The 14,510-nt window shown below is 41.9% G+C and overlaps 1 protein-coding gene across 2 annotated transcripts in view; it reads left to right on the forward strand.

Moving 5' to 3' along the window:
- KIAA1328 (KIAA1328 ortholog) overlaps positions 1-14,510 on the forward strand; it is a 238,998-nt gene that overhangs the window by 8,869 nt on the left and 215,619 nt on the right. For both annotated transcript variants that reach the window (XM_019518094.1, XM_019518095.1), the window contains exons 4-5: positions 1,850-1,944; positions 12,489-12,604. In XM_019518094.1, coding sequence (XP_019373639.1) covers positions 1,850-1,944; positions 12,489-12,604 — 211 coding nt within the window. The remainder of the gene's footprint in view (positions 1-1,849; positions 1,945-12,488; positions 12,605-14,510) is intronic.

Consider the following 14,510-nt stretch of genomic DNA (forward strand, 5'->3'; position numbering starts at 1 on the left):
GGTCTGTAATCTACCCTGTATAAAATTCTTCTGGGCCAAAGGCACTCTTGTCTTCCAGTTGTGCCTCTTTTTTTGTTTCTGAACGGAAGAGATGACATAAGCACCAGCTGCTGCTTTTGTAAAGAATTTACAGCAGACATCTAGGGTACAGCCTTCTTTTGCAGACATTTTTAACCAAGACACCTGAAGCGTTTTAGGATTTGAGGTACATACTACTGAAACCCTTCCATCCAATCTTAAATATAAGTCAAATTCTAGTGTGAATTCCCTGCCTCTCTCTCATGTAGCTGGGGTGGGGGTGCGTGTGTGAGAGAGAGAGAGGAAACTGTGAAATCATACCTTGATTTGAAAAATTATGGAAAAAGTTTAACAATGAACCTGCAGTGTGCAACCAGGTGTTTCCAGAGAAAATATATTCAAATAAAAATCAAAGAGCTTTAACTTGAGGGGCTTTGGGGTATGGAATAACACCGCACTACGTAAGATCACCTCCAAAGTCTCCATTTGAAAAGCTGCTTTAAAATTATTAGCTTTGGGACACTGGCTTAACACCTGCTAAAAATGGAAGGACACATTTTTCCCTTGATGTACACGTGCAACTCCCATTAGTGCTAATAAAGAGTTGGGGGGGAAATTGGTGTTGGGGAACGGGGTAGTCCCATTATTGTTAAAGTTGTACCTTTAGCAGCTACTTTTTATTCTATCTATTAGACTACATCTTGTTGTAAGGACTGAATATGTCTAGAAACATACATTATTACAAATGTCATTCATAAGCGGTTATAAGATCTGATTAGCCAAAAATAAACAATTACTATTGCTTCCACTTAACTTTGATTTCTGTTTAATCTTACTAGAGTCTTGGATCAAATAACTGTCGCTTCCATCTCTTCTCTTCCGTATCTGTTCTTATCTTACTTTTGGCACTGTAGCATCTGAATGCCTGAGTCTGGCATTAGCTTGATTGCTGGTTGTACAGATCACTGGTTGTACAGGCCAGATCTGGATTTCATGGAAATAGTCCTATCTAATGATAGCAAAAGCAACAATATAACAAGTGGCTTTTAAATGCTGTGCTGTGGAGTACCCTCTGGTGGACGTTGATAAGAAATACATCCACTTCACTTGAATAAAATACTGGAGTGGACCTGATCAAAAGAAGAGAAAAATCCAGGATTACATATTCACCATAAGCTTGTTTATGGAGATTAGAGCCTGCGGCTAGATGGGAGTTGAATAAAATGCATGTTTTAAATGTAATGGAAAAGAATGAGCAGTAGCGAAGTGGAGAGGCAGCTTGGCTTGTTATGTATGGATAAGATGATGATAACATTTAACAGGAAGTATCCTAACTTCATCCTGATTGCTCTAGGTTTCATTCTTGTAGTTCAGTGTGTCTTGTATACAAGCTCTTTAAAACAAGGATTGCCTATTTTAATATTTTTTTAAGGTTTCTAGCACACACAGTTGCTCAACTTGAGTGGTCCATTTGGGTATAATTACAGTGAAAGTAATAAGTCCTAGACTTCCAGATCTCAAGGACCCATTATAATCATCTGTTATGACCTCCACCATGTTGTAGGCCTCTGAATTTCACTAGGGAACTGCATGGAGCCCAATAACCTATGACTGAACTATAGCTTTCCTTAGAAGAGCTGACCACAAAACTTGGTAAATTGGACCAAATTGTTTAACTACCCTGACTGTGTTAAAAATATCCCCCTTGTTCCAGTCTCAATATGTCTAGCTCTCATTTCTAATTGCTATATCTTTGAAAGGTCTCTAATATCTCCTGAAGTACTTATTTCATATAAATGACTGGTTTTTAAATGCAGATTTTAATTTTCAGGTCACTAATGAGGGAGGAATGAAGAGCGCTTCTTTAAAGGATTTATGTCCTGAGGACAAGAGACGAATTGCAAACTTAATTAAGGAACTTGCCAGGTGAGAATAAGCTTCACCTGAAAATGCATTATGTTTTGAGAGCCAGTCTTCTGTTTAATGCCAAACCTTGTAGAACCACGTTCTGGAACTGCGTGTTTATTTTAACATAAGTATTATGTTGAAGGAGGAGGGGTGAGCAAGCAGGAGACTTGGTAGCTTTCCCTTCTTCCTTGACAAAAATGGAGAACAAAAAAGTAAGTAATGAAAACTAAAATCCTAATTCTGCAAATTTCAGGAGTTCATCCACATGAAGGCTCAAGGCTTCAGTTGCTATATCATGTCTCGTTATATGTGCAAAAATGTACTTTAGGTTTGTCCTTTGCTTTTTTGCAATTGCCAGCTTTGCCAGGTTGGCACCAGTTTCATGCCAGCAACTGAGCAAGTTTTAAAGTGGAAATGCAATTTAGAGGCAGTTCAGAGGTGTTGATAAAAGTAAGTATGGATGCATTAATTTGTAGTTTGCCCACTTACAACAATAAAGGGTTCAATTTCAGTTGCTTGTGTAGGGGTCTTTTTCTTTTTTTGTAATTCTCTGAAAGGTGGTGGGGATAGGATGTTGCAAGCTTTAAACTCTAGAAAGGGCTATTTCTTTCCGTCCAATATTGGGTAGGCTTGAAAAATAAAATCAGTGGTATGAACCACACATTTTAAAATGAAAGAGGCATATTAGGAAACCCACACTTTTCTGTACTGCCTACATCTTTGAAATCTGTGTGGGGCACTTGCTGCATAGCACTTGTATGATCCTCTGTTTCTGCATCAAATACTTCTGCAGCAGTAGGATAAAACTGAGATAAGCAAAATCCCAGGCTAGGCTCTTGCTGTGGTTCATAGATGAAGGCTTCTGTGTCTGGGCCTAGTGTTAGAATTCTAAACATCAAGACTTTGTGCTTCTTTTACTCTACAGGTTGGATCAGTTGGAGCAGGGAAAGAAGAAGAGTGAAAATAAAACAAGTTTTAGCAGAATTGGAACTCGGAAAGAGGAAGGGGAACTATATATAGTGGGGATTGGTAGATAAAAGAAACAGTCGGTTGCTCTCTCCATTATAGTTTTTAACACTCCTTTACACACTCGCACACCTCCTTCCCTTCTAAGAAAACAGAATGTGTTGGGTGACCAAGCTCTTGGGGGCAAGTCTCTGTGCATACAGCCCCAAGCATGTTCACAGCATTTTCATAATGAATAGTAATTGCTTCTCAATTAAACAGTAAGCACACCTATCCCTAGATCTTGGCAGGAATTTACCTTGGGTTCCTTACCTAATTGTATCTTTTATTTGTGGGCTACTGATGGATTTTTTTTTTTAATGTTTCATGTTAAAAGCAAAAAAGAACATGTGGTCTTTCAGGATGAAAAAGAATCTCCAAAATATGGAGGTGCATTCTAGCATATAAAAACATTGTCCTTACAAATTCTAAAAACACTTTTATAACTTTTTTTTCTAAACCATGGATAGCAGTCTGCTTTCCAACACTGGTCAAACACGGGGAGGCTGGGGTGCAATGTACGTGTTACATTCAAGGTCACATAGTAAGTCATCCATGCAGGCAGGAATGTTTTGTCTTGTCATCATCATCTCCCGGACCATTTTGCCTTCTAATAACTTGTGCCAGCCTACAATTTCTTTGCTGTACTTTTTAGTAATTTTCCAAGTTCTTCATGCTTATAACTCGCTCTTATCCTGCTTCGTGTCTAGTTAAGGCTGTCATGAAAAATAAAATTGCTCAGAAGCTTGGTTACAAATTGTCAAATGTTGGAGCTATTCTGGACACTGGTGCCATTGTTGATGTATAGGGGTATAGTCTAACACTCAGGAAAAAAACCCTGTATATTACATTGTTCCTCATAATCCACTGCTCCCAAATGAATACCAGCGCACTAACTCATTTGAACACTGGATTCTTTTTAAGTCTCAGATGCTCTGATTTTTCCCTGAGGACAGTTTGATATTTCTGCCTGACATTTCTCTGAAGAAAAATAGAAAGTGCAGCAACATTAATTTTGCAAAGTAAAATTAGTGGAACACTATTATTTTATTTCAGATATCTTTTTATTTTTAAACCTCATCATATTTTTATTGAATATAATTAAAAGTCCTTTGCAGGGTAATAGGGAAGTTAAACTTTTTAATACCTCTCACCTCATCACTTCTTTTAAAAGTCTCCATAATTTTCTTCCCTTGTTGAGTGATGATGGGCTTTTTTTTGCAGGCATCGGAACATTCTTTGCTATTTCCAGGTAGGAAAAAACCATCAGAATGCCTACACTTCACAGGAAGGCTATTTTCTGGTAAATGATGATAATGCTGATTGTGCCAGAGAGAACCTTTGTAGGTCTGGACTTTGTGAAAATGGCACAGTAGTTTGGAGTAATTCCTTTATGTTTATTTCAGGATCACGGATAGAAATAGTTGCTTGGTCAATAATTGTCTGTTTTGAGAGATTCAAGGAAGAGAGAAATTTCTGGCTGTGGGAAGACAGTAATAAAACTCCTACTGACTATCTGAACCAGACCTTGAACCAACTTGGATTATTGACCCATCTCATCCTGACTCTTGAAATTTAGTTTATACCTGGAAAATCAAATGTCTTTCCTTCACTGCAGTTTTGTTCCCGAGTAAAGTGTGTGTGATTGTGTGTGCTTCCAGACTCTACTACATCTCTCTAATAGCATGAGAGCATTATCTTTCAGAACTTATTCAAACCCAGGTGTAATAGTTTTAGCATTGATAATATCCTGCCTTTGGAAAAAAAATCCACCCACAGCCCTTGGAAACCACTGCAGCAGAACAGCAGACTCAAGGGCTGACATTCTATTAGGTGTGAGGGACTTGCTGAAATTGAATTTTGAGACAGAGTTGAAAGAAGGGACTGAGTTGGATCCCCTCTAATCCTCCTTTCACGACTAAATAATCTTAGTTTTTTGCACTCCATCACCTTCAAATCTAACAATTGCTTTCCTTTATCTTTGGACGTTTGCAGTCTTCTATATATTAAGGTACACAGATAGGAGCTGTTGTTCTAAGTGAAGCTGGTCCATTGTCTCGTACCATCTACACAGTTTTTTTTGTCATTGTGAAGTACATCAAACACCCTGTTTACTTTACTTGGTGCTGTATGGGCCTCTTGTTCCACTGTTCGTAGTGAGTAATGATGAAACCTCAGAAGCCTGGTTCAGATGACTTTTTTACATTCCAGCTGAGCCTGACTCTTTTTGGAGAATTTCTGAGCAGGGATTAATCATGATGAATTTTCTATATTGCTTTTGGTGCTGGCTGGGGTAAGGGGAAGAGTTTAGGGCATAGTGGTGGGTCTAACAACTCAACATTTTCATAAGTATTCTGAGATCTTCATAATGTCAGCAAGATGTTTCTGGCCTAGTAATGTTGGTGGCAGGACTAAGTTAGCAGGTACAATAGGAACAAGTTACACCATTGCTGTGTGCAAGGTTTAGGAGCCCAGGGGGGGCAGACACTGAGTTTGCATCACTACAGATTATCTTTCATGCAAACTACTCCAGAAGTCATTATTAACCTATGTGATGAAATGGGTGGTAACATGGCAAGGGCAGCAGAGACGATTCACTCCCTCTTGCTTGTTACCGGCATTGTAGGTATCTTGGTTCTTTCCAGAGGAGTAACGAGGTATTGGGGGTGGGTGGGGGTGGCTTGTGGCCTGTTGCCTGTTTCATGCTAACAACTGCCTAAGTGCATAGAGCTGCAGTGGGTGCATCTGCACATGCAATTAGTGCACCTGAACAAACTGCAGTGCAAACTTAGTTGGAGTTTATTGCTCCTGGGCACAGCTTTTACATGTATGCCTGGGATTGCAGCACATTGAGGTAGGGTAGTGGAGCCCTGGCTGGCAGGGTCGCTGGAGGGGGTCAGCCTGGCAGCTCGGAGTTGCTCTGTCCTGGCTCAGTGTGCTGTGGTGGGGCTAGCTGGTGCTTGGGTGCTACAGTGTGGGGATAGACGGCAGGCAGCCTCACACTGTAGCATCCTCATGCCCCAGCCAACCCTGGTCACCATGTATATGTGCGTTGTGGCAAAGTAAATAGTAGAATATTGCTTGTGTTGAGCAGTACTATCCTGTGGCAGAGTTAATTGGTTTACCCTGGTCTAATAACACTGCTTGTGTAGACAGTGATGCTTTCCTGTGGAGCTAATTGGGCAACTCCACAGTAAGTGTCTCATGTAGATGCACCCAGTATCTTTTTATGACTAATATGGGAATCTTGAGAGCCCACTTTTTCTTCCTTCCTTGGCAGAGAGGAAGGTGACATTTACCCCCCAGGGCTTACAGTATCTCTGACTGTGGTCTGAACTGGTGGAATGTAAGACAGACATAGTGATCACTCAGATACTTCTCTGGTTCCTCATCCCTGAATAAACTTGTAGTCAAAGGCAGAGCATTGGTAAAAACATGCCATCAAACACTGGGGAGAAGAGGAGGGTCTTAAATGGAGATCCTGGTTATGTTCATAAGAACATATGGACTCCTGATCTAGGTCAGATGACAGGATGCTGGGCTAGATGGATCTTTTTCTCTCAATGGCAGATGGTGGATGCTGAAGGGAAGAGTATTTTTGCAGGGCCTGTCCAGACAACTGTTTCCATCCCTTAATCCCCCTACAACTTTCAGCATTCTGTATGCTAGGTTTCTCCATTTAACTGGAGGCATATTACTGCATGCACTTTAAAAGGTTAATAGGGCATTCCCATAGGTCCCCAAAGCATTGCCTTTTGAGGTGTAGGACAGCCTTTCCTGGGTAGGAAGATATCTAGTGCAGATCATGCACAGGCAATGAGTGAAGGATAGGGGGGCTCAGAGGGGAGAGTCAGCTGTGGCTGTGGGCTCAGGGACCACCAGAGGAACTGATTCCTATCCTATAAGGGGCAGGGACAGCATAAGTCTGAGACATCGGTCTACCTTCTCTGTTTGGTTCAAGGGGACATGGGTTGTGTTGTTGGGCTGCAAAGGGGCCTTATTCTGCCCCTCTGCAGACTTGTGGATGCCAGGAACAGAATAGGAACTTTGATTGCAGGAAATCTGTATGAGGCGGAGAGAGATGACCAATTGGCCTCAAGTTGTATGCTTATCAGCCCTCTGCAGCAAGTGATGTAGCTGTATCCTGGGTCTTACTGCTGCAGCAGCCTGTGGGATAAGGCTTGATTTGTGTATGGGGTGCAGAAATGTTGGCTTCTAGGGAGCATGACTGTGGTTGATGCACTAGGTATGGGGACATCACAAAGATTTTTGTGGAGCTGTTTATGCCATCCAGTGCTGTGGTAGTAAATGAGTCAGAAAAAAACTTGTTGGGGTGGCCAGTGCCAGGCGTTTCAGATGCCCAGCTCTCCTGATAATGATTTGGTGATGATCTGATCTGTCATGCCAGACTGGCCCCAGAGATGATGTTTGTGTCATCGTCTAGAAGTGCCAGGCATTTTGCCATCTTATTTTCAGCTCAGCTGCGCAAGCCTTTCCGTTTTGCCTTTGTCTTCCTGCTCCCAGCTGTTCACTTCTGCTGCACTAAGTTTGTTTAGCATTTTGCCCTGCAGTTGGGTAGTTTTGTTTTTTTTAATTCCTCTTGGCTTGATTGCCGAGCTCCTGGAGTACAGCAAATCAGAGGTAAGGGTGACTTCCAGAATGAGGAAAGCTTGTTTCAGCAGGTCAGAAACAGCTTCTCTTTGGTGCTCTTACTTATCTCCCATTCCCACTATGCCTGCTGGGCCCCGCCCAGGCTCTGAGCCTCCTCCACCTCCTGCTTCACCTCCTGCTCTGTTCAAGCTTCCTATCCATCATCCTTCCTATTTGAGGATGCTCAGCTTGCTGCTTTTTCAAAGCTGAGCCCATTCTCAAGAGTCTTCTTGGAGGCCTGTGAGCCTTGCTCTTCCCTTCTGAAATGATCAAAGTAGAGAGGGGCTTGGCTACTTTGCAGCTTATGCCTCATCCTGTCCCCAGTTCCCTCGTGCTGTCACCTTGTGTCTCAGTTTTGTGTAGGTAAGTCCTTAAAAATTATACTGCACACATGGGTAAGGCTTCACATGGTTCAGTCTTTGTAGCATCCATCCGCCGTAGAAATCATAGAAAACGAGGGCTGGAAGGGACCTCAGTAGGTCACATCTAGTCCAATCCCTCGCTCAAAGCAGGATCAGCCCCAACAACATCATCCTAGCCAAGGCTTTGTCTACCTGGGCCTTAAAACCTCCAGGGATGGAGAGTCTACCACCTCTCTGGGTAATAACCTGTTCCAGTGTTCACAGCAGGGCCTTTGAACATGATTTTCCAATAAGACTCTAGTTGGTATTTCTCAAACCGGGTGATTTGAGACACTTTTGAGGGTGCTGTGAGGTGCCACACAATGTTAGCCCATAGTGTGCAAAAATGATTCACAAGATGAGCCCAGAGTTTTCAAATAGGGATCCACAGTGTGAAGAACAGTCTGATCTGTTGTGGTCTTTCTGAGTTATTTGCAACACAATTACTGCTCTAGGATTTTTCTGTAGTCAAAAAAGAAAAAGTAACAGTTAAGAGCTGGCATTTTCTTCGGCTATATTGAAGGGTGCCTCAAGCTGAAAATGGTTCAGAACCACTGCTCTAGGTACTGATGTCCTGTGAATGGTCAGTGAGACTTAGGTCCGGATCATATTCTGTCTGTTAAATGCCTGAATGATTCCATTTCAGTCTGATTTAGTCTGAAGGCTAAGATGGGAGCAACTTGAGCAGGGTGAAATAGGATCACACATAAGTGCATAAATCGACTTAAACATCTAATAGGTAGGATAGCGCCTGTCACTTTAAAAAATGGGAATTAAGGTCTTGGTGCTCCTGAAAATCTTCGCTCCTTTAATGATGCATATTGGCAACATTTAGAGTAACACTTGCAGTTTGCTAAAAGGACTTGCGAAGTTCAGACCCCATCAGCCTATCTGTTATTTACATGTCTTTGCTTTGATCCCCATGGTTTTCTCCATCTTGGTTTACCAATCGACAGCTACTCCTCCTGCATTTTGATCCCTGAAACTCATTTCTTTGGATGTTTGTTGCAAGTAAAACTGTTATTTAAGAAAAGCTTGCTAACTCATTCTTTCTGGTCTCCTTTTAACAGGTTGAGAGCTATTTGAGTTAGGGGCTACCTTTCCAATCTCATCTTGTTCATCGTTGGTGTTAACAAGTAATTATATTTTGACTCTTCCCCTGTGCATTGCTGAGTGTGATTTCATCTGTCATTATGCTGTGGAGTGCCTCAGAAATGCTGCAAGGAGTTTCTCACCATTCTTTATGCTTTTTACTAACCAGAATACTATCAATAATATCGATAATTACTATCTTGCTATCGATTCCTCTGCTAAATCATTAGTAAAAAATGCAGTCCCTATTAGTGGCTCTAATGCAGATCTCAGGAAAACACCACTGTTAGTGAGTGGGATTAATGAGTTTAGAAATTTCCTGAGGAATACTATTGTTAAAAGGATTTTGCTGCTGCACTGAAAATCTCTCTAAATTCTGGAAGGTCTTTTGTAGACAATATGCAGGACTTTAAGTAGTTGCATCCAAAGTTATAGTCTGATGAGAGATGAATTTAAAGTGAGTCTTGAAGAAAGGTTTTTATTTTTTTGTGTGTCCTGTACCACAAGGTTTATTGAACATAAATTGTGCTAGGAGACAGATTGCAAGTTTGGCAGTAAACCTTGAAATTATTTTATTGGTTTGCTGTCTTTGGTTTCAGCAAGTAATAATACATTTGCCCATATGAACAAATGGCAACAAAGAAGTCATGCATGCTGAGAGAGGGCCTGGTAGAAAGGTTTCTGCCCTTTTGCGGTTAGTCTGGTTGCCTGCATAGTTTCCTACCATGGTCAGAAGAGAAGCAAGTGAAAAAGCTTCTTTCTATATATAATAAACTAAGCGAAGTCTTTGGCTGCAAAAAAGTCCTGCCCTATATGTCTAAAATGCTTGTTTTGTTACTGCCAAAAGGCAATGCGACAAGTATATAAAACCCCCCCTGAGCCTTGTATGAGACATGACATAAATCCAACATAATCTGACGAAGCTCTTTTATTTTTTCTGTAACTTCAGCCTCCTGTGAGTAATTGTCTTCTCTATCTTATCTGCCCTTTATGGGCTGTCTCCTGCTTTGGGATACATAAGCATATGTTGCCATGTATCTTATGAAATTGCTCACTGCTTTTAATGCCTAAGAAATGTTGCCCTACATAGCCGCATATGGGAGAGCGTGACTGAGCTCTTGTGCTCTGTGCGCTTAAGTACGAAGGGCAGCACTGTGCGAGCGTGATGCAGACCAATACAACTGACAGATCTGAATCTAGAGAGATGCCCGGCCTCTCTGGCGAAGGAGGAGCGGTTAAATCTGTGCAGGATTGTCTGCCGTTTAAACACTTGCTGAAGTTGGCCAGGTTTTATACTTGTGAGCATGGCCCTTTGCTTTCATCTGGTGTTCTCAGCCTTCTAGTGGAGCAGCATCCTTGCAACTAGCAGGTGACTCCACGAGCCCTGGCAGCAATTGTTGTGCCTCGTTTTACCTCCTGACTCTCTTTTTTCGTTTTCCCCCCTCAATTTTGTCATTGTATGATGGTGGTTTTCCTTCCTGCTTTCTGGTTCCCCCCTGTTCCTCGTTTGTTCCCATACCAAACATTGCCTAGCTTTCTGTCTTCTCATACTTGCACGAGTGTTGTAGGTTTGGAAAAGAGAAATGTGCTTACAACATGCCAAATCTGAACTTGGTACTCCTCTTAGATCTCTGTGGGAGCAGGGATGGATGGCAAGCAGCTTTTCAAGAAGCCATGGGTTGCCTTATTCACTGCAATAGGGCTACATTTTAATGGGAGTTGGGGTGGAACCAGTGTCATGCAGCTCTTTCCCTTACTTATGCCTGCATTCCCTTTTGATCTGGCTTTGTATTTGAGGGCTTGGATTGATGAACACTGCCAGTGTGTAGAATTGTACCCAACCAGGAGAATGGGGCACACCCCCTTGGTGGCTGTCATGTTTTGATGCCAGTCATTTTTTATATATATATCAAGGACTGCATTTACTCAATTCCAAGATGAGCCCTCCTCCCCCTTCCCCTATTGAACATGGGGAAAACAAAGCCTTGTCCTAGAATTGAGTATGGGACCACTCACCAGAGCTGTTGGGAAGGACCGTGTCCTACCTGATCTGGGTGCAGGGAGAGCCCAAGAGCCATTCCTACCCTGTGCTGCCAGAAACAATAATTAGATTCTGTACATGGAAAATTATAATACATTTTCATCATAAATTCAAAGTCATCTTGTATTTGGGCAAATATGGTAATAGTGAGCTCCAGAGCATTCTTGTCCTCCTGTACAAGTTTGGATCCTTTCCCTTGACTCCCTGCTGCTGGGTTTGGAGCAGTGCAGGAATGTTAGCATCAGCCCTTCCAGCCAAGTCCTTCCCTTTCTGTGTAATGGTTATGTTAGGCATGGTGTCAGGATGGGCTGGAGCCTATATCATCGTGACCTAGTTCAGATTTCTCCAGATCTGATGGACTAACTCTTCTGGTTTGTTTCAAGGTCCCCACTATTTAACCACCTACCCCATACGATCCTTCTGAAGAATGAAAGCTGACCAGCTGCTTGGCTTTCTCACCTGCCTTTTAAGCAAAAGAAATGATACGAGTGCAGAACGTTATCCCTGGCGCTGTCTGTCGTTCCACACTGAATGAACAGTGTTCCGAGATCCAAGACTTCCCAGCCCCATTTTTAGTGCAGCCTGAGCTGTTTTGGAATAGTCTGCGGGTAATAGATTTCAGCCTACATGATGCCAGAATAATTTGCTTTTTATTCTTGTCTTTGGAGTCTGCTTTTGAACTGAAAAATAAATTATCATTGTAAACCTTGCTTACACTGTCATCTTTTAATCGCAGTCCAGTTATTTATCCCAAGCGGCAAGATGTAGGATGCCAGGGCCAAGGCCAAAAGTGAAATTGCATTATGCAGTATATAATGTTAAAAGACTTGAAGAAAATCTGGTGTGTCTAAACACTATTTCATTGGCCGGATTTAATTTAAAGCATTGTTTTTCTGTTTATAATGAGAAGTTGAAAAGTGCTGAGGGCTTTTTGTCCTCCCCATGCTTTTGAATACTCCACCTCTTAGTTTGAACTAAGTGGTTCAGACATCCCCCCCCACCCCCCAACCCTTCTTCCCAATACTTATATGGGACCCATTGAGGCTTCCTTATGGTTACGGGGCCCCAGCTTGTGCCAAAGTAACAGCAGGTTATGGTCTTTATTTTGTCATCCCTGTGCAGGTCCTTCACATAAACATTTCCTTGTGAAGCTCATCTGCTTGAAAAGATTTCTTGCATAAAGTCACATATAAATTTTACTACATAGCAACATGCCCTTTGTACATGAAGGAAGTGGATTGTGGCTGGTGGGGCTAGGAGACAGCTCTGTTTTCTCTGAAAGCCCCGGCTATCGGCAATGAAGCACTGGTCAAGGGCATTTCTCTCTCTCTTTTGCTCTGACGGGGCCTTTGCTTTCTCTCTTATCCTTTCAGGGTTAGTGAGGAAAAGGAAGTGACAGAGGAGCGACTGAAAGCTGAACAGGAGTCATTCGAGAAGAAGATCAGACAGCTAGAGGAGCAGAATGAGCTCATCATCAAGGAAAGGGAAGATATCCTTTTTTTTTTTTTTTTCCCCAAAGAAGTGGTGGGGCTCGCTGTCTGAAATAAAGTAAACTACAGAGAAATAATTGTTCTAATTTATAGCAGAGAATAAATCTGCATGTGCTGCCATTCAAAGGCAATCAGAGAGATGACTTGTCAGCATGTGCTGCTGGTTCATTTGAGCTTGAAACTGCCATCCAGCTGTTCCTGTGATGTTGTTTTGCTATGAAATAGATATTTGTCAACTAAAAACGACAATAAGGAATTTATGCGTTAAAATATGGTTATAGATTTCCCCCCCCACACTTAATCCTGTTATGTTGCCATAATTGAGGTCTGAAGTGCCTTTTGCATGGGGTTGGGCTGCTTTCAGTGACCATGGGGGGAGAGAATTTATGCTGAAGGCATTGGGAAGGAGAGGGGGCAGAGGGAAATGCTTTTAAATTGGGAGTTCTGAGCCAGCTCATACTGACAAAGAGCAACTCTATCAAATGTTGCAGCTTGTACCCAGTTCAAAAACAGAAATACATTTGGGCCTTGATCCGGGGATATAATCTATGTAGGTGGATGGAGCAGGATCCAGGGATTATAGCCTTAGCTGAGCATAATGTGACAGATCCTGGAAATGTGTTGGTGTCCTGGCCTGTCTCATACTGTCTCCCAAATCTCAGTACTTATACTTTTGGCTTTCCGGTTTTATTCTGTTAGGCTAACGAATGATCCCAGTAGGGAATGTGAGAGAGGGCTTATTTTATACAGTGGCATTAATATTGATGGAAGAAACTCTATTTACCATTCGGCTAAATCATATACATGTTGACACAATTCGCTGAATATGCTGCAGTTCTAGGGAAATAGTAGGACACAGGTATTTCTGAAGAGCCATAAAATGTAATGGCAGTTTCAAAAAAGTTACCCTAAGTTGAGACACGGCTTCACTGGACCTAGTGCCTGTAATTTTGCACTGACTTCATTGGGGTCAGGATTTGGGGAGAGTTGTTGTTGTTGTTGTTTTTAACTCCACAATTGGAATGTCTACACATGCAACTTCCATTAACCCTAGTGAATTGTTCTCAGCCCCTGCGAAGGAACTGTGCTCCTTCATTACTTGTTTTGCTTTGTTTTTTTACCTTGTCAGAAATGTACTGTTCACTCATAAATATCTTTTTTGGGATGAGTCTGGCAAAGATGGCAGAAGGTTAATACATGCGATTTTACACTACATAAAACTCTCTAAAACCTGGAAACATAAAACAAGAATATAATTTAAAACAATATAATTTAACTACAGGAACACTTATCCATCATACATGAGTGATTCAAGATTCTTTATGTGCCTCCGATCAGTTAATTTCAGATCTCTTGAAGTCTGTCCCAGTGCCAAGGAGCTGGAGAAATGACTTACTGAAGTTGAATACAGATTTTTGCTGTTTTACAAGTAAAGCAATACATTTTGAAAGCCTGTTCATATACAAAGAGTTCATTTGCATATGTGGTACTAGTACTCTAGTAATTTAAAGAAAAGCTCTTGAGTCTGTTAGTCTCAGTTTGACTGATTTCATTTTATTTATATTATTTTTTGAAAAAAACAAACCTTAATGTAATTAACTCTCTGCTAACAAACCATTGTATTCAACACAGCACTTAAAACTAGGGGTGCACCAATAAAGATGTTTTGGGCTGATACCGATGGCTGATTATTAACCAGCCCTCTAGGCTGATACTACTCTGATTGCTGATACGTAGCCTGGCAGCTTGGAGAGCAGCATCTGCCTGGTAAGTCTGTTGTGGGGAAGGGGCATAGGGAGGTGCAGATCAAGGCCCACGTGGTGAAGGAGGGAGTGGGGCGGGGATTGGGGCAGGGGCAGTCGCTGCACAGGACAGGTGAGGGCACAGGATGGAGCTGTGGCTTGT

The sequence above is a fragment of the Gavialis gangeticus genome, unplaced genomic scaffold, assembly GCF_001723915.1.
Source record: "Gavialis gangeticus isolate Ggan-Ray unplaced genomic scaffold, GavGan_comp1, whole genome shotgun sequence".
Lineage (NCBI taxonomy): Eukaryota > Metazoa > Chordata > Crocodylia > Gavialidae > Gavialis > Gavialis gangeticus.